Source organism: Paramisgurnus dabryanus, chromosome 2 (genome assembly GCF_030506205.2).
Source record: "Paramisgurnus dabryanus chromosome 2, PD_genome_1.1, whole genome shotgun sequence".
In the NCBI taxonomy this organism is placed as follows: Eukaryota; Metazoa; Chordata; class Actinopteri; order Cypriniformes; family Cobitidae; genus Paramisgurnus; species Paramisgurnus dabryanus.
Window position 1 is genome coordinate 28488264 of NC_133338.1, and position 20171 is coordinate 28508434.

The following is a 20171-nucleotide window of genomic DNA, read 5'->3' on the forward strand; positions in this document are numbered from 1 at the left end:
AACTACACATTGTACCTAACAATCCTTAACTCTTTCCCTGCTGCCAAGAGAAAACGCTTCCCTGCCAATGCAGTTTTTCCGGCAATCCGTATTTCCGCTATTATTCACCAGCTGGCGCTTCTAACCAACATACAGTGGGTGCATCCCAAAGTCTCCTTATTTATTTTTTTAGAAGTCTGATAGGTTTAAACGTCAGAAGGCCTTTATTTATCCCCCTGAAGCCATGTGGATTACTTTTGTGAAGGAAGAATGCACCTTCTTTGAACTTGAAGGACCCTATATTCATCTGTTATAAAATTGGAAAAGCTAGGACATTTTCAAAAATATATGAACACGTGTTTGTATGTCCATCTTCCTGCTGTCCATGTAATTTGGATGGCTTTAGGGTTCGGTGAATCATGTGGTAATTTTCATTTTTAGCCACTACTAACTATTTCACAACTATCGCTTTAATTACAAGTTCAGCTTGACTTGTATGGGACACTTTCCGCTTTTGATTTTGCATCTTCATCGCTCTCATGTGTGTACAACAAAAACAAAGCTCTGCCCAAAGGTAGCCATGCAGATAATTATAATTTTATACCAAAATCTCTAACCATCACACCACCTAGGCCTATTCACATAAAACTATCCACCCCAGTTGTTTTTTTTTAACATCACTGTGAGTGACTTACGTTGGGTGCTGCAACATTCTGCGTCTGTGAACCTCCATCCTCTGCAGTAGGTCGTGCTGGTGAAGCCGCTGGACAGGGTTTGGGCCCAGAACGGGCAGGTGGTGCTGCAATGCCTGGTGCTCAGGGGGTAGATGCTGAGGCAAGGGTGCACTGGCACCTGGTAGATGGTGAGCAGGAAGTGAGGGTGGAGGGGCAGGTGGTGCAGAGTGGCCCGGGGCATGAGAGGGCAGCGTGGTGTGAAAGGGGAGGACAGGGTGAGGAATAATATAGTCACCCTGCGGAGGCGGCTGTTGAGGGGGAGGGGCGTTGTTGTGGGAGTGTGGGCAGGAGGAGGAGGACTGGTGGTGCAGGGGGCGAGTCAGGGTGCCATCTGAAAGAAAAAGTTAGCAAGTGTCAGATTACCTACTTTTCCTCTCCTTTCTGAATAACACCTGCCATTCAAATATGACTTTGCCCACACACAAAAAAAGACGACGAATAAATACTGGCAAGAACGTGTGGCATATAAAAGCATGTAACCCAATCATTATAAAACTTTAAACAAGGGCATTACTGTACTCATCCATTCCAGGGTAATGACAAATACTGGGACAGTGATCAGGTTTTTTTATTACCCTGAAATGGATGAATTTTATTGATTGCTAAGAATTTGCCGGAACGAGCATGATACGAAAGAAAAAAGAATAAAAGACAGCAAGATACATAAATATAGAGGAAAAGAAAATAAGAATGTGCTAACAGGTGCTCCGGTGAGCTGTGAGTGGCAATTACTTCACTAAATTCAGGCCCACCAGGGAGCCCTGCCATGCTCATTTATATTCTGCACAATGCTATCGTGAGGCGAATCAGCAATTAAGGGGGACTGCTGGGCACACTACCTGCAGCACTTAACACATTAAACATCAGGTGTTTTATCTAATTACCATAAAGCACAGACACCAGCATTCTCACTTACACACAAGAGAACACAATGAAATATCTTTTTCATAACAGCCTCAAGCTTGCCGTGTAACGGTTCAAATATACAGAGGATATTCTGGGGGGAATAACTTTCCCAATAATCAAATTTAGCAATTACAATCCCTGAATATTTATACAATTATTAATGAAACAGTAGGGCTGCACCTATCGACTCTTTTTGTAATCGATTAATCTAGCACTTAATCGATCGATTAATCGGATAATTTTTTGGTGTGTGTTTTTAAATAACCAAATAACCTACGCGTGTACGTCATAGGAATTTAACGAGGCTTCGAGGCAGAATTTTTGCCTCTAGGAATTTTTTTTAATCGAGTTAATTGAGTAACTCGATGAATCGTTTCAGCCCTAGAAAAGAGAGGTGCAGTTGATACCTCAACCCCCCAAGGTTCAAACCAAATACACAACACAATTAGTTTTCGCAATTAGTGTATATGCATATGACTGACAGCAGTTGTTTGAATTATTATATCATTATTACATTCACAGCCATTGCATTATAATTGGACAGATTAGTAAGAAAAGGCTTACAGGGGGGATGGATGTAGTGCCTGCAGGAGGAGAGCTGAGGAGGTTGGGGCTGAGGTTGGGCCACTATGGCTGAGCTGAATGAGTCGGCCACAGGCTGCTGGCTGGGTCCAGGTGCGGCCTGTGAAACGTAAGCAGAAGGCCGGGAGACAGTGCCCGGACAGCAGGGGTCAAAGGCAGATGTGCTGTGGAACCCTGTGCTGCCAGATCCACTGCTACGAAGTGCACTGCTACTGAGATCAACCGGTAGAGTCTGTAAAGACAAAAACAGAGAGAGATGGAAAGTTAATAAACCAACAATAGCGCCATCTTTCCAAAACTTATCTGGTGGAGTATAAATGCCAAGGTCATGGGTTTGATGCCCAGGAAACAAAAAGGTGTTTATTCGGAACACTACCTGTAAGAAGCTAAAAACTAAATGTAATAGGCCAAATATGGGCTGCATGTGTCAAGCTGCAAGTAATACCCTAAATAAAAAAGGGACGGATGTGAATTAATAATGATACGAACCAAAAAAACTACATGGATAAAACCCTTAAACCAATCCTTTATACACTTTGATGTATAAAACATGCCTGACATCACCATCACCATTTCACTAGCGCCTCCTGTCTGTGCATATGTAATCACAAGTGCTAAAGGCACTTCTCATGGCACCCATCATCAAAGGCCACAGCTTTTTGCCGAATGCATTCAGCATGGAAACGACTTCCTTTTCATTCTAAATATCCTGGCAGTATTATGGGTGATCCTGTTTTGAGTTTCGCTTGTGTGTGTGTATGTATATTAACAAAATGCAATGGCGTAACAAATACTAAACTAACCCCTATATACACAAACATTCTTCACAGTGCTTCTATATGAGGGTAAATAATAAAATTCAGCAGCCAAGACAATTAACTCAACGTGAATTATTCAACAACACCGACAGGAAGGCATCAAACTAAACCCCCTGTGGAAATGTTTAGCTCCAGAAAAATTATTTCATTAAAGTGCTTTGGATTTTCTTCTCATCGTTAAAACATGGCATGTTAACTAATTCCAAATAAAAACGTATGCTATTAAAAGTAAACCATTTGTGATATGAAAAGAACTAAAATTGAAGTGAAAATGAATAGTTACAAGAGATTATACATGTAATCCCTCTTTGCCTAATAATGAAAAAAATATTAACAAATAATGCCATTGCAGTGGCTTTCAAGAATTAGGCAGGTATAAAGGTACCTGGTCATGGTATTGGTTGCTGCTGCTTACCCCTCCACAGGGAGCAGGAACGGCAGTGGGCCTCTCCAGAGGGCAGCTGGACTCTGGGAAGGCAAGGGAAGAAGGAACTGGGGTGGCGAGGTGATGATGGTGAAAATGGTGCGTGTGACCATGAGAGTGCTGGGCGCCAGATTGAGAGGGGCCGGACTGCTGTGTCGTCCCGCTCTGCATGCAACCCGAGTGGGTATGTGCCAGGGAAAGGTGCCCTGAAGAGGGGGCGCTGCAGGGAGAGTGCTGGGGGCAACAAGAGGGTAACCTGGGCATCGCCACACCTCCGTTCTCACCCGACAAACTCCTCCTGCTGTCATCTAATTGAAAAAAAAAACACAAAATTAACAAAATAATGCCAATGAAGGACATTGTCTAGGTAACCAATTTTATTGTTAGTTGAAATGATTTACCTTCGGTGGCAGTGGTGTTGGCGGCTCTGGGTCCTGGCATTCCACTGTGGCTTTGAGCTGCCAGTGTGCTATCAGGGGCAGCCGCTGAGCAGCTACTGGAGGGACCAGGACCCTCCTGTGGCGATCCTGAGGTACAGGCATTATGAGAAGAGGAAGATGATGAGGAAGAACTGACCGGCTGTGGGTGTGTGCTGTCAGAAGTGGTTGGCACAACGGAAAGATCTGATGGTTCGACATTCACAAAAACACACACAACAAATATAAAAGGTAAGACTTCTGATTACTTCCCACGGAGCCATTGAAAAAATCCTTTAAGTTAAAGACCTCCCACAGTATTAACTGTAAAGGGATTTGTTGTAAATGTCTACAGATGTCTTTCTGGAACATCAGTATGAGTATGTGTGTATTTTCACACTCAGACTTTTTTCACAAAGTGGCCCATGAGGATAGCTGCTCATTACCATTCCATTGTGAGTAATCCATCTGCTTTTCATATTTGCAAATTAATTTCTCACTCCATCAAAAGAAAAGCAAATGCAAATGCTTTGGTCCTTTCCCAACAGACACAGACCCCCGGAGAAAAAGAAACAAAAAATACACTTCATGACAGTAGATCAAAATGAAACTATGCAAATTAGTTTTTCTTTGACAAACCTAGAAATACAGAAACGTATCATAGATTAATGGGACAAGAACACACAGACTGAAACTCTTTATACCAAATGGCAATTTAATTGGTTTTTATACTAGATCTCTGTAAATCTGTGAAACATTTTTCTGATTCAGAGGCTTCCTGCATAAAAGGACTTCATTAAAGGGACACTGCACTTTTTTTGAAAATAGACTTGTATTCCAGCTCCCCTAGAGTTAAACAATTGATTTTTACCGTTTTGGAATCCATTCAGCTGATCTCCGCGTCTGATGGTACCACTTTTAGCGTAGCTTAACATAATTATGCTTACTTGTAGCTATGCTAAAAGTGGTACCGCCAGACCCGGAGATCGGCTGAATGGATTCCAAAACGGTAAAAATCTATTAACTCTAGGGGAGCTGAAAATAAGCCTATTTTCAAAAAAAGTGGAGTGTCCCTTTAAGTTGCATGCAAATGAAAACAAAAATCGGTCTGTGGCTGTTACGCAGTGAGAATGCTGTGCAGCTGCAAAGGCAATTTATGCATTATGAAACAATATAGATTAATCATCGGCCCTGCTTTCAAATGCAATCATATCTCCGATCATATCTGCTTACAAATGCAATCATATTACACTCGGTACCGGTCGATCGGATCACAAGTGTACAACGCTTAAGACAGGTGTAAACGGGGTGTAAAATTTTTTGTGCTTGTCCACTTTTGACCACATTGAGAGTAGGGGTGGGCCATATGAGAAAAATCACAATTTTTCTTTTTCTTGTTGTTTTTTAAAGACTATTTTGCCATTACTGAGCCTTGATACAGACATACTAATGCCCCCATTTAAAAATGCAGTCCTACAAGGTAACAAATGCGCAGAAAGTGCATGGACATCTGTGCGCGCGAGCCAAACACAGGGAAAAAGGTATACCTGACCCTTACCACACCTTTATGTAGCGCACCCCTTGTCGCGTACTTGTTAAAGGCATGAATCACGATTAGGGAGGCACCGATCCGACTTTTTCAGCCCCGATACTGATCCCGATGCCTGGGCTTTGTATATCTGTCGATACCCGATACCAATCCGATACCATTGTTAAATTAATAATAAAATTGTTAAATGTGTAGAGTGCTTTCTGCTACATCTATTAAAATTTTATATTTAAAAACCAATAATTTAAAATTATTTACAAGTTACAAGAACATTAATTATTAATCAAATGGCAGTGTTAAGTAGAACATATAATAGGCACGTTTGATCAAATAAATATGATAAATAAATTTTCATATATTGACATTGTTCACGATCAAATATCATCAGCACACCCCTTATTCAGAGGTATTTCGAAAATACATTCGACTGGATTGCTTTTGTGGTGTAAACGCTTATGTGGTTGAATGTGTTCAAGCAGCTACAAAAGACCGCCATTTGATCTAATCTGTGATGTTCCGAGAACAATGTTTTTACACCAGTCCTGACTTCTAGCGCGAACCCACAGTTGGTACGTTTACATGGACAACAATAATTCAATATTAATTCGATTAAGACAATACTCTGATTAAAAAACTACCATGTTAACAGGGATTTTTGATTACAACAATCCGACTAAAATCTTAATGCAAGTAAACACAAATGGAATATTTTAGTCGCATTTAAATATATAGACCATCCCCTCAAATTAATCAGGACAGAAGCTGTTAAACATGGAAAAGAGAGACAGATTAAAGAACCAGGTACGAAACAACGATAGTTTCATGCTTAAAGACACACTATGCAGCAATTTTACCTTAATATAACAGCTTCAAAGTCATTTCGATGGTAAACGAAGTCATAGTATGGCGAATCATCCCCCTGTTGAAGCTCGGGAAGGACGCCGCTACCAAAACCAGCAATGCAAGCTTGAGAGAACCGCCCCTGACAAATCTCGCGAGAATGACGACTTGCTTTACGGCAACGACGTCACACACGTTAGGCTTGTTCGACTTCGTGCAGCGCTGCAAGAACCGGCAGTCGGATGACGTAAAAGTACCGCGAGAATGATCCGAGACGGCACTTTGACGTCATCCGGCTGTCGGTTCCTGCAGCGCTGCATGAAGTCAAACAAGCCTGTAACAACAACTGCACGCGCGCATTTGAGACGTGATGCTTGATGAGGGAAACAGCTAAGAAAACCCGTTCGGAAGAGAGTAGAAAGCGAAAAAGAGAATCTGACCGAGTTAGGAACCGGACAAGAGTCCCACTCAGTCAGGTTTTTACTCGTTGGCGTGAGCTAATAGACAGCCCTGGATGCAAAAGGGATGCTGATCTGGCGATCTTGTTGATGGACAAGTAAGTAAATCTCTTATTTGTAAACTTGTTTGCGGTCTAACTTATGTTGTATGTGGTTGCGCTTGCTTGTAGTGTGTATTTTTTTACTAAGCTGTTCATTCATCCAGTGTTGATAATTAGACCAGTAAAATAACTTCAACAGGGGTCTAGCTAGCTTACGATCATAAGAGCATTTAGCAGACTTGCTAACAAACACTCGTTTCTCTTACATGTTTTTTTTGGCCATCTAAACTCAAGTGTTGTGTTGTGATGTGTACGTAGTCATTTGTCTAATTTCGATTTCTTATGGCCAACGAATAACGGCCAATGTTATGAAATGCAACGTATACAATTAACTTTGTCAATGCATTTTGTAATGTTTACATTACAATTAAAAAACAAATAAAATTATACAGTAGACATAACTTTAGACTGTAGACTGTTTACTTGTGATTAAGCTGCAATCTTGTAAAAACGTAATAAGCCAGCAAACGCGGTAGGCTACTTTATTATTATATGCCTAACCAGTTACTCTACACTTGGCATAAACTTCTTATTATCCAATTACCATCATCTGTAGTTTAGTAGACATGCAGTAGCCTAATATTTGTATGAAATTGTGAAACATTCCCTGGTCATTATCTTCGGAGTTCATCTCACGCCCAACACTATCCTTACAGTTACGTACAGAGTGGGCGTGCGAAATTACGACAGTTGCAAGTTTTCCCCAGTGACTCTAGGGGTCGCTGTTTGACAAAAACGTCAAACTGCATGGAATGCCTTTAACTTACTTGTGATTCGATTGACCAAAACACATCTTAAAGGATAACACCACTGTTTTTCAATATTTTACTATGTTCTTACCTCAGCTTAGACGAATTAATACAGATCATTTTCAGGCACTTAATTTTTGTACAGCGTGTCGTGAATGTGTTAGCATTTAGCCTAGCACCATTCATTCCTTAGGATCCAAACAGTAATATTGATGGAATGAATGAGGCTAGGCTAAATGCTAACACATTCACAATGCGCTGTACAAAGCTTAAATGCACACATTGAAAAAGTTGGTTTGTTTTAATTTGTCTAAGTTGAAGTAAGAACATAGTAAAATATCGAAAAACGGTGGTGGTTTCCTTTAATACCAGGAATAAACAGGGCCTACATTACTAAAGCCTGAACACGCGAGTTGCAGTCCACAGCACTGAACATACACTGACTAAGTCTAACAGATTCATGTCTCCTCCCCCTCACACAGAGACATAGCTCAGAGAAAGAGAGAATGTGGACTGCACACACTCAGAGTTGAGTAGATTAGATCTGACATCTAATATTTCCCAAACCCACGCAGTGCTGAACTGGGTGATCTATAGTTTATTTCCTCCTCTATAGCCCAGACCTGACGACCACCACTGAAGCACAGAGTCAGGCAGACACTCATCAAATACTCATCAAACCTGCTACGTTTCAAATAATGCCTGACACATATCAAATAGTCTTTCCTCAGCAAAAGTGGACAAAAAGTGTTCTTCCTTGTTCTGGTTAGGCAACACAACAGTCTTGAAAGTGGTGGTTACAGCTCTTGGATGTTGAGCACTTGAAGTTTAGCTAGGGAAAAGGTCACGAACAAAACAATATTCCAACAGCCTTTTAATGTTGAAAATGAGATGATATTGAATTCCTGTTGAGATTCTGTTTATTCAACATTTTGTCTGATGCCAAACTGAATGGACGATTATATTATCCCTTGATGCACTACTGCAAAAATGCAAAGGGTATGGAGCATAGCCACTAAAAAAATGATAGTTGCCGCACCACTTCCTTTCATTATAATGAACTGAACATAAAATGTCCAACGATGGCCAATGACGTTACACAAAAACGTCAGTTTGAAGAAGGAATCGTCTGTAGAGCCCTAAGGTGGAACTTGCGCAGAACATTTGCGCACCCAATTCAACCCCGCCCCTTGAACATCTCATTTCACTGGCTTGCTAAGTTAAATACAACTCATTTTAATGGTGTGAAATAACACAGAAATCGAAAAATTAATAGTTAGTTATATCTTCAATCTTCACTCGAAGCTTAGAGAGTTCACTTATAGAAGCTGTCAATCACAACCACACGCCCTGTTTCTATAGCATCAAATTACTAGCTTAAATTAAACTATGACAATAATGAACAATTGAAAAAATATCAGTGCGATAATAACTCTCTTAAAGGACCAAAACCATCTTTCCGAAAATTTTATTGGAAGTGTAATCTATTTATTTTTGACCCGAGTCCGTTCGTTTGCACAAATAGGGCGGGGTTTATGACTTGTGCTGCGGCCAACCACCAGGGGGCGATTAAAGGGCCAGCAGCTTCACTTTTCAAGCTGTATGAGGCACACCCGCTATGAAGCCATAGGCTGTGAATGCTCCTCCACCTTTAAAGCTTTTAAATTGCAAACATAAGGACATTAGAACAAAAGGTCTTCTTACCATCTTCATCCACTGTGAGGTCCACCACCTCTCCAGTGCTCTGCCTGAGTGGCTGGATGACTGTGGACAGGCGATGGCGGCCACGTCCCTCCTGAGCTCTGCTCTGGGAACAGCTGGGTCCCCAGTGCATCCTGCCATGACTCCCCACTGAGCGCGGCCTGCACAACAAACAGAATGCACTTTAGATCAAACTGGCCTGGATTCACGTAATAACTTGCGTAATGACAAAGCCTGGATCTTGGTTGCTTCCATTGAGTTGCAGAAGGGCTTTAGAAGCTAGCTTAGCAGATACTGGAATGATCAGCTGGAACATAAATAAGAGCCAGCTGACGTGAGGGATATAGCAATGTGACACACACACACACACACACACACACACACACACACACACACACACACACACACACACACACACACACACACACACACACACACACACACACACACACACACCTTATGGGAGCATGTGACACTCTGTTAAGCTAGGGGTACATCAAATGTTTATGTTTTGCACTTATTTATACACAGAACCCAGACTAGTAGACTAGGAGACCCAAAACACACACACCAACAACCAACAGCTGACAACAAGCATGTCCCATTACATTTTCTAAAACCTTTAAGCAGAATTAATCTTTAATATTTTTCATTTCTATATTTGAGAATAAATTCAGATATAAAAGATAATGTTAATGTGTGAAAGATATTTTGTTTAAAAGGAGAGAAAGTCTTTGCTCTCTGGTGTACACAGTGTGAGGGGGGAGAAGCTTCCAGGAACGGGGAGGAGCTTTTATGCTGCCGTTACATATAGAATAAATCCTGCTCTTCTGCATATAAAACATAGGCCTCTACTTTTAAAAACCCAAATAAAGTTACATAGATGCTATAATTTTTATATTGTTGTTTAACAGTGCATTTTTTATAATATGAATAACTCCTGGTATAAAATCCGGGTGGCAAGTTTGGGAAGCATTTGTTTAAATTAGATTTAAAAATACATCAGTTTTCCAGAATCCAAACAAATTATTCTGGAATTCTGCAATCAGTCTTGGAATTCTTCCCCTCTGTGAGGATCTGATTCCATAGGAGGGGCACAGTGGCCCTGGCTGCCGTAAAGCAGAGTGTGACTGGGAATAGAGTTGTTCTCCAGGCTGGGATTTAAAGGTCCCAAGTCGCTGTGTCTAGAGAGCGGGGAAGCCCCCAGCCTCCCAACCTAACACTGGTGAGCCTGTTAACCACAGATTGCATCATTAAAACATCAAAACAAAATGATTACCAACAGGCACGGAGGGGGTGAGGAATTCTCCTGGGACCAAGGGAGCAACTCCTGAATAGTTTCCTTGAGAACATCATGTTGAATTGACATTTTACCATTAAGTAACTAACTGAATTATTGATTGTGCACAAAACAAAAATCTTGACTAAAGTTTTATTTTGTGACTATTTTCAGATGAAAGGACATTGAAGAAAGTCCTCTTACAGAACATTTTAACACAGAGGACAAATACACAGGAAGCCATTACAAATTCTAGGTCACTGTAAACACATACATAATGTAGCTTCCTTGGGGTCAACAACACACATTCAGTGCATATATTAAAATAAAAAAGATCATAAATGTGAACAGGGAAAATAAACTAGTCTGGGACCACTAAAACAATAGATTTATGATTGCTTTAAGATATATAATCAAGCAATAATTCAGTGATAATACTACTGTAGATGCAGATGTGAGAACTGAAAAATATCTGAACCCGTCTATGACACAGAGTAGGGCTGGACAGTTTATTAAGATTTGTTATGTATTTATATTTTCCCCAGTGGGATATGGGATGAAACAATACTGTCTATATCTTTATGGTGGTCTAGTATGACCCTCATTCTTTGCCACAAAAGCTTTTTCAAAAATGTACACTGAGGTCAAATGTAAGCAGTTGTGCAGTAATGTTGTGCAGTTGTATATTTTCATACAATGAAGAAACTCCTGTCTTTATCATGTGCGGTTTTAATAAAGGTGTTTGACTTGGCTGAAAACATTTATTCCACTTTCTATAACATTCCGGATATTAATCATATTTATCGTATATCGTCATTCATCTAGTCTCAGTTGTGACTTTAAAGTATTGCACTTATCATTTATTATAGCATGTCCACTATTTTTTACGTGCTGTTTTCATGTGTCTCTAAATGCAACCGTGCTACTGCTTTTGGTTTAAAATAGATCTGATTTCTGTAAATACAGTCTGGGACAACAGTATCTTTAGCCGCATTAGTGCTACAACTGTGGCATGTGCTAACAAACACATTTAGAAAAGCATTTGGGTAAAGTTAACCAGTCAATCAATGGCTGTGGGCAGGGCTTGGTTAGTGTGACATCACATTAACAAGAGAATCAAAACAGGAGGAGTTGGTGGATTTTTTTGTAGGGTGGTTGTGTTCACACACTGCCAACACACATTTATGTCAAAACACCTAGATTTTGCATAATATGAACCCTTTAACATCGCCCAGCCCTAACACCGATCTATATTTGTCAGAATCACAGGCAGAGACAGAGAAATCCACTGGGATCTTCCTCTAATTACCCACAAGCAGCCTTGGGATTATTTTGTAAATTACACCTGCATGGCATTTGGAGTTTATGGCAGGCATGGGCTTTGTAAACATGGGAAGTTATAGGAAAATGCCTAGGAGAGATGGTGAGATTATTGTGGAATTTAGGTCCTTTTCCATGGTGCTTTGTTTGCCAACGTATTATTGGCATTACAGCAAGAGCATGTGATCAATGTGTTTTCCTGAAGCTGCCGTAAAGGTCAAAGCAGGGGCTCTTTGCAGAATTTGAAACCAAGACTTGACATTTTTCACAGGGCTCCATTAATGCTGGGCCGGCAATTCATTTCGGTAAAATGACAGAACAGAAGTCCATGCCGAATAACACAGCTACTGTGGTCTAAAAGACTGAGTCTAGTCAATTTATGCTTTTCAAGACAGTGTGTCGTGATGAGATGGGGAAGATGTGAATAAGACATGCAACTCGTTTTCACAGATGGTACTCCTAATGTACATGTATTTTGCAAGTATTCTATTTTATGAGCTTCTTTGTACATGTCCTGTAGTAATATTTATTTACTGTAAAACTGCATTAAAAAAAAATGCTAAATTGTGAGAAGATCTATAGAAATGCATTTAAATTAAACCCAAACCCAATTGAGAGGCTTACTACTAGCAAGGCAACCAATATCATTATAGTTTCAGGACCACGCAAACATTTTCAGGCAAGAAAAAAATACTTTAACAAAAACAACAACAACAACATTTAAAGACATGAACAGAGGCATCTTATTAAAAAGCACAGTAATTATGAGCACGTATTTTCATGGACCAGCATCCGCCCTTACTATAAACAAAGAAGTGGGGCTGTGACGGTTGTCATAACCACTGCGGAGGTGAAGTGCGACCCGCTGTGGGGAAGTGCGCCCTGTGGTGGTGTGCACGTCACAAACTATGAAATATTTAAAGTACAATCTCGCCCAGTGAGATGTCTTCAAGTCCGTGTGAACGCAAACAGCTGGAAGACGCAGAGTTAGTGCGCTATTTGCAAGAAAAGGCAACTGATATCAGTGATGACCCGTTGGCTTGGGGGTGAATTGGTGCGTTACCATCGCAGTGGTAAAAAACTGCCACCGTCACAGCCCTACAAAGAAGCATTTTATGGAAAAGATTCATTGGTCATTTTGCTGACCTCAGTCACCCAAAGCCCCTCCTCCAGCTGAGCAATACCAATTGCACTCTGCTGCAAGCCCGGGCACCTCGGGGAGATGGGGATGATAAAATGAGATCGCTCTCACTACACAACTCACATCCACCTCCAGAAAATACTTTCAGTGGTCATGGGTTTAGCGTACAGACTGGAAGAGGAGAGGAAAGGAGGAGTAAAGAAAGGAAAACAGAATGAGAGAGAGGGGTGGGGCATGTGGATGAGAATAAAATGTAAGAATACAAAAAACTCAAATGAATCCTGCTGCCCTACATGCCTTAACCAAACTAATAAAGACTAATAAAAGCAAACTGAACCGGTGAAGACATCAACTGGTTTAAAATAGTATCAGAAGGAGGAGGCAGGGTCTAGAGATGGGATGGGCCATCAAAGCAAGGCATGTACTACAAAAACAACCTGCAGGCCCCCACAGAGGAAGATTCAACTTACTCTTAAAGGGATAGTTCTCTTTAAAATGAAAATTCTGTCATTATTTACTCATCCTCATGTTGTTTTAAACCTGTATGAATTTCTTTTTTCTAATGAACACAAAAGAAGATATTTTGAGAAATGATGATAAACACACAGCAGATAGTGACCATTGACTTCCATTAGTAAGAAAAATAATAATTTTGATAAATGATGGTAAGCACACAGTTGATGGTACCCATTCAATTCCATTATATTTTTTATTCCTACTATGGAAGTCAATGGTCCCTATCTGCTGTGTGTTTACCATCATTTCTCAAAATATCTTCTTTTGTGTTCATCAGAAAAAAGAAATTCATACAGGTTTAAAACAACATGAGGATGAGTACATGAGGACAGAATTTTCATTTTCAAGTGAACTATCCCTTTAACACTCCTATCCATATATTTCCATATTCTTATATTTAATAAACATTTTGGATTATCTGATATCACTTTGATATGGATACTGTTTTAAAACACAAATAATAAAAATTAAAGTGTTTACTGTATTTCTCTGGCTAAACACAAAATAGAAACATCTATCCACATTTCTCAAATTTGCACACACACAAAAGACTCCCATTTTTCTCTGACCTTAGTCACGTGATGTTTTCCTCTCATGAGCGGTAATGTTTCTCCCTCCCCCTTCGCTGAAGACCAATCCAAACCACAGCACAGTCCAAAGCATATACACACACAGCCTGCTGATCAGCACTCACAAGCCCACATTCCTGCATACCCATACACGCATGCATGCAGGCACACTCACTCGTTCACCCTACACAAGTACACAGACACAAAATCTTGACACTTCAGCTGTAGAAAGGCAAAACCACACAATTCTAGTAGCAATCCATTCCTGTTGCATGAAGCCGAATAATGGTCTCGGTGACCTTTGGGAAAATAAATGAGACAGCTGATCTTACTGATGCGGAGAAAGAGAGAAAACATGTGCGAATGGAGGAGGCGAAATCTAATTTAGGAAAACATCTTTGATTCTATGGCAGATGAGCTCAGATGGTGTTTATATAGGAGGTAGAGATTTTTTCTCCGATCTTCTTGCTATATAACTGGACATCCAGATGCCCAAATCAGCAGGTGAGTCATTACTAAGATTGTAAGGTGCCAGGACAAGCCCTGGGCACGAGTCTGCCCCCTCCACCTTTGCCAACAGGAAAACACCGCAAAAACACATGGCCACCAGGCGGGGCATGATTCACCTGCAGGGGTACAACCCTGTCATGTGACTACGCAATAATTCTTCCCACTCATTTCACTGTTACAACTATTGCGGGCAACCACAAAAACACTTTCTCATCTTTCCATGCCTTTACATAAACGTTCCTCCAGGGCTGATTTTTTCCAGATGTACGTTAATTACAGGATCTGATATGAACACTACGGGACAAGACAGGTAAAAAAACAGCCTGGTGAGTTACTCAACTAACCCTGACTAAATGATTCACGTCCAAGACCATCACAGCACTTATCAACCTCCAACGCACAGCCCACAATGACGAAAGTCCTGTGTTCATTTGGCTCAACTGAATGACTTTGCTGGCAGGCACGCAATGCCGTCCGTCACAATTTCTGGCAGAGTTTTAAGGAATAATGAAATCAAGCAATAATTCTCAACTCGGGAACAGTCACCTCAATAATAATTAAGAAAAAAGCAAGACACCAAAATCGAATTAAGCATGGGAAGAAGGAACGCAGCTCATACAAAAAAATATATGATTGAGTTTAAAGCTTTAATCAGATTTCAAAAGGCAGGCCTGCTGAGAGCTCCTTCTGACACAGTTTTGGAAAACAGAGCCAAAATACTGTAGGCTGTAGCATTTGTTAAATAGACATGCTGTGCACCCAACTGAAAGTCAAATCTGCATGTTAAAGGCAAAGCCTCTGTTCTTTAGTGACTAGAAGTACTGTACTGAATGTGACAAAGTCCTGCAGGTCACAAGAGAAAATAACCCTGCAGTGGGGCTTTATTCTGTTCTACTAAAAGTGAAAAAAAAAACAGAGGGCTTTTAAGGTGCATTGTAGTTGTGCGTAAGTCCTGCAGCGAAGCCTTGACGGATGCACTGTTAAAATGTTGCAGAGGTGTACGTCAAACTACGATAACCTATGGCGTAGATTAGACCATAACTTACACGTAAGTGCTAATATAGATAGGGCTTATCCTCACAACATATAGTAACAGCTATATAAAAAAAAAAACTGTGAAATGACTTGATGGAGAATATCAGCTTCAAGTCCAAACCCAGATGTGCCACATTATCTTGACCGTAGTGCCGACAGCTCTTCAGTGTGGAAGCAAAAATGCCACAAACTGATGCTGCAGTTCAGATTAAATGTATGTGTCCAATGATGAGGATTTGTTTCACCAAAAAAAGACAGCAACACTCTTCAACAAGCATTCCAATGCTTCCTCAAATACATAATATTTATCTACGAAGACAAATCTCACCTGAAGGCATCTCCAACGGTAACGATCTCCACTTCACTGTCTGTGGAGGTGACATTGATCTCCTCATTTGCAGGCACAGCAGGTGCAGGAGTTGCTTCGATCACAACCACATCTTCATCCAACACACCTGAGAAACAGCATGGAGATTAAGCTCATTAATGCCAATATTCAAGCCCCAAAGCACTAAAAATAATTATTATTATTTAAACATCATAAACATAATTTGTTGTTTTTACTTCTGTGACAAATGCTGACAGTCGCGCATTAATGTTTAGGGACGATAAATTCCAATATACACTAATAATACCTGGCTGATAACGATGAATTGCACAGCCGATATTATGCACAGCTATGTCATGTACTACGGCTTTTGATCAGTAAGTCCTTATCAATCTGAGACCACTGTTAGGAGTCGCTTATAGTGTGCATTTTATGGTAGAGAAATTTTGAGTGTTTTATCTTAAGATTAGTTTAAATGTTTTATATGGTATACTTTTAAATGTGTTTTATGGTTAAGATCTAAATGAATTAAGTTGTCTCTCTGTTTCTTGCACATGACAGTGTTTTTCCCCAGCTAGGCCTGGAAGAGATACGTGTGACCTTGGTGAGAATAGCAAGATAGCTGTATGATGCGTTAGAAACAAAGGCACTGTGTTTTACCAGCAATTGCTGTCTTTTTGTGTAGCAACTTAAAGGTCGTAAAGATACAGCCACAGTACAAACAGATTGTTCGAATGGGAGGGCTACTTAAACTGGGGCACTATTTAAATCACTGAAAAACTCAGAACAGGGGTCATTGTCATCATCATTTTACCAATGCAGGTGTATACACCCTATGACCAGTATTGTCCCTTGTAATTTACACACAGGTTTCATAGCGAGTGTGCGAAAGACTTGGGCAATTTGGCAAATAGATGGTAAGCTGTTTTAAACAACTTTTTTGAAGAGATGTGGATGTTAACTCCAGGTGTGTTTGACTTTAAGCAGTGTGCTCGTGAAAACATCTGTAAACAGTGCAGGGGTAAACACGTCATCTGTATCAGAACATTATGTGTGGCCCGAAGCTGTAAGCGCGTTCTGACGTCGTCCATTTTAAATTCCTGTAAACTTTGTTATCCGTTCACACATAGCGCTTACCAGTAAATTACTGGTAAATTGGCAGCACTGATTTACCAGAAATGTTCTGTTTACCAGTAAATTACCAGTAAAGACTGTATGTGTGAAAGGGACTAATGGCAGGGGGCAAATATCATCAATAAAAAGTTGCATATTCAACAGAATACATACATATTTTATCACACCAAAAAGTATAAGACATCAAACATCTAGGGTATTGTTAGCCTAGTTTTATTTAAAAGCTACAGCACAAGCTTCCTACATCAATGTAGAGCAAAAGCAGTTTTACCCTTAGTATCAACAGTTGTTTAATTTATGGTGGTTTTGGTGCAGCAATACAGCCAGCGAATGCTCCAGGCATATGTGTGTGTCTATGTGACAGGGAAGCTAAATGTAGGTCAGTGAAAGATGTGCTTAGCAGTGTGCCGGCAAAGGCTTTTGTAGTACAATCATTAATCTCTCTTCTGATTGGCTCTCCCGCTTGATTTCCCATTCCTTCTTTAACTCCAGCTCTGCCTGGATTTGGTGTCAGGAGGCCTAGGGTGTGTTCAACATAACACTCACAAACATATCTGGTACATGTATCAGTAACTTCCCCTCACTCTCTATTTTTACAGAAAATGACACCAAGCAGTCTGTGAAAAACAGATGTTTGAGAAAACGCTAATATGAATTATCCAAGTGACGCACTACCTTAACATTTTCAAGGCAAAAATGAGAACTAAACTCATTTCAACAAATTTCCCAACAAAATTTATTACTACTTAGTTTCGCCCATTTTTTTAAAAATACAGACTTTCTTTGCCAACGTGCAGAATGATTCAACATGTTGCAGCATGTGCGCTAACAGGCCATATACTTGACATGAAATTTTAAAGCAAGTCTATATGAAGGCTTTGTAGGGTTGTTGTGCTGTACTATCTCTGTTAAACATGTTTGTGCACCAAGGCAGAAGCCTCTGGCTTGGGAGATTCATCCTCTGGGGTGTGTTGTTAAGGTTAACTCTCCTGCTGAGTGCCGCTGCTTAGCACCCTGATCATACCCCGTTCCCCACGCTGCCCACAAGAAACAAGCACACCACCACACAGCTTCAACATGAAGCAGTACACACATGCCATATTTCCTTATTTCACAACAGTTTAGGATGTAGAAAATAGACTATTTGGCAAAACTGACATAATTGCAGTAGCAGTAGCATGGATCCTTACAGATAAATTTCAGCTCATGCTGATCTTGTGAAGGTGATGTACCATCCACTAATTTACTCAATTATACTTGAAATTATCAAATTAACTATACATGCAATAAGGTGCATTTGCATATTTACTTTCTATGAAAATATTGAGGTGCTTTGGTGTCAGCAAATAAATTAGATTACTATTGTGCAGTTATACATAGGACAATGTTTGCTTATCAAATAACAGTATTCTACAATAATATCTCTGTACAGCTGAAGTCGATATCTAAATATAGACATCTGATGTGAGCTCAAAGCTTGCAGGTATATCAGAAATTTTAATTCTCCATCAGAAGGTACTGACATAGCACACATCGATAGGGATAGCACACATGTTACACATTGAGAGTATTACCAAATATATTAAATATAACAAGATTGAGCACTGCTATTAGGGCTGTGAAGGTTGTCATGACCCTGCGGTGGAGAAGTGCAGGGCTGCCACTAACAACTATTTTTTATATCAACTAATCTATCGACTAATTTAACGATTAATTGATTATTCTATTCCAGTGATTCCCAACCGGGGGTATGCAAAAATATTTAGGTTTTGCTTTGATCTCATTTACTTTTAATAAAAATTAGGGATGCACCGATACCACTTTTTTGGAATACGAGTACGAGTACTTGCATTTCAGTACTTGCTGATTCTGATACCGAGTAACAGGTAAGAGCTTTAGTCATATAATTTAACAAAAAAACAAAGGACTAGTTTTCCAGTTTGTTGTAAACTCTGCCTCTTTGGACAACACAAGAGGCATTAACCCCTTAAACGCCGCTCAAACATAGACATTTCTCAGAACGTGGTATCGATTCCAGGCATCGGGGGACTTTTAACGAGTACTTTAGAAAATGTGGTATCGAGGCCGATACCCGATACCAATATTGGTGCATCCCTAATAAAAATGTCTCTCGTTTGTCCAGTCTTTGACCAAAAAAGTGCGTTTGACCTGGGGTAGCGTTCAGTCGCTGCTGTTTTCAGACTGCATGATAGATGGGCATGTGCCCTCATTTGCAGCAGACAGAAGAAAACGAAATAAAGAATATGAAGGAGGAAATGGTCCTCCCTAAACTTTCAGCTGCCCTGTATGATGCTCTCTAATTGGCTGTAGGTCATCGCCGATGTTATTTTCAATCCAAACACATTTCACAGGGCATTATTTTGAATCGCCGACAGGTTCAGATCTCATGGGGGTCGACTCGTCAGCGATTATCTCAGATTGCGTCTTTGATAATTCACACTGTGTGATTGTCACTCGAATGCATGAGCATTGATTTACCTGTGATTTTGGGAATTTGTCTGCGATTTCGAATATTTAGGATTCACTTGGCTGAAAACCAAAACTCAAGCCGAAAATGGCTTCTTTTAACTTTTACCTGTATTTTTATGTATATACAACACACACACACACACACACACACACACACACACACACACACACACACACACACACACACACACGCACACAGCTTGAATTTAATGAATCTGAATTCTGAAACACAGAATGGCAGTGCATGGGGTGCTCTATTCTGCTGTTGAATGTAAATTATTTTTAACTTACATTTTAAAAACAACATTGCAAAAACAGCCGTAGAACTTAACTGTAAACAAATAGCTGTTTTAGCTTTAGCAAAACGCAGTTGTGCAGTGCTATGCACATTTTAATGTAACTGCTATATATAGACAATGAAAATTGGACTGTTGTTTATTTAAGCAAACATGACAGGTTTCTTTATATTTTAAGAACAAAAGTTTCTTAGCTTTTTGGCTGGAAAGACGGTTGCTCTTCTCATTAAGAACATGAGACGCTGCACTGATTAGTCTCTCACTGTGTCTGTGCTGGTGCTTGTAGCAAATAAATA

General features: G+C 40.1%; 1 protein-coding gene across 5 annotated transcripts in view; it reads right to left on the reverse strand.

The window, feature by feature from the left end:
- The window catches only part of rnf111 (ring finger protein 111), a 46499-nt gene that overhangs the window by 6181 nt on the left and 20147 nt on the right, over positions 1-20171 (reverse strand). For 2 of the 5 annotated variants that reach the window (XM_065267873.2, XM_065267870.2), the window contains exons 3-8: positions 15956-16082; positions 9261-9418; positions 3845-4066; positions 3435-3751; positions 2184-2433; positions 675-1044 (exon numbers count right to left, since the gene is read on the reverse strand). In XM_065267873.2, coding sequence (XP_065123945.1) covers positions 675-1044; positions 2184-2433; positions 3435-3751; positions 3845-4066; positions 9261-9418; positions 15956-16082 — 1444 coding nt within the window. Of the gene's footprint in view, positions 1-674; positions 1045-2183; positions 2434-3404; positions 3752-3844; positions 4067-9260; positions 9419-15955; positions 16083-20171 lie in introns of all 5 variants that reach the window. The other 3 variants (XM_065267871.2, XM_065267869.2, XM_065267872.2) reach the window with 2 other exon arrangements.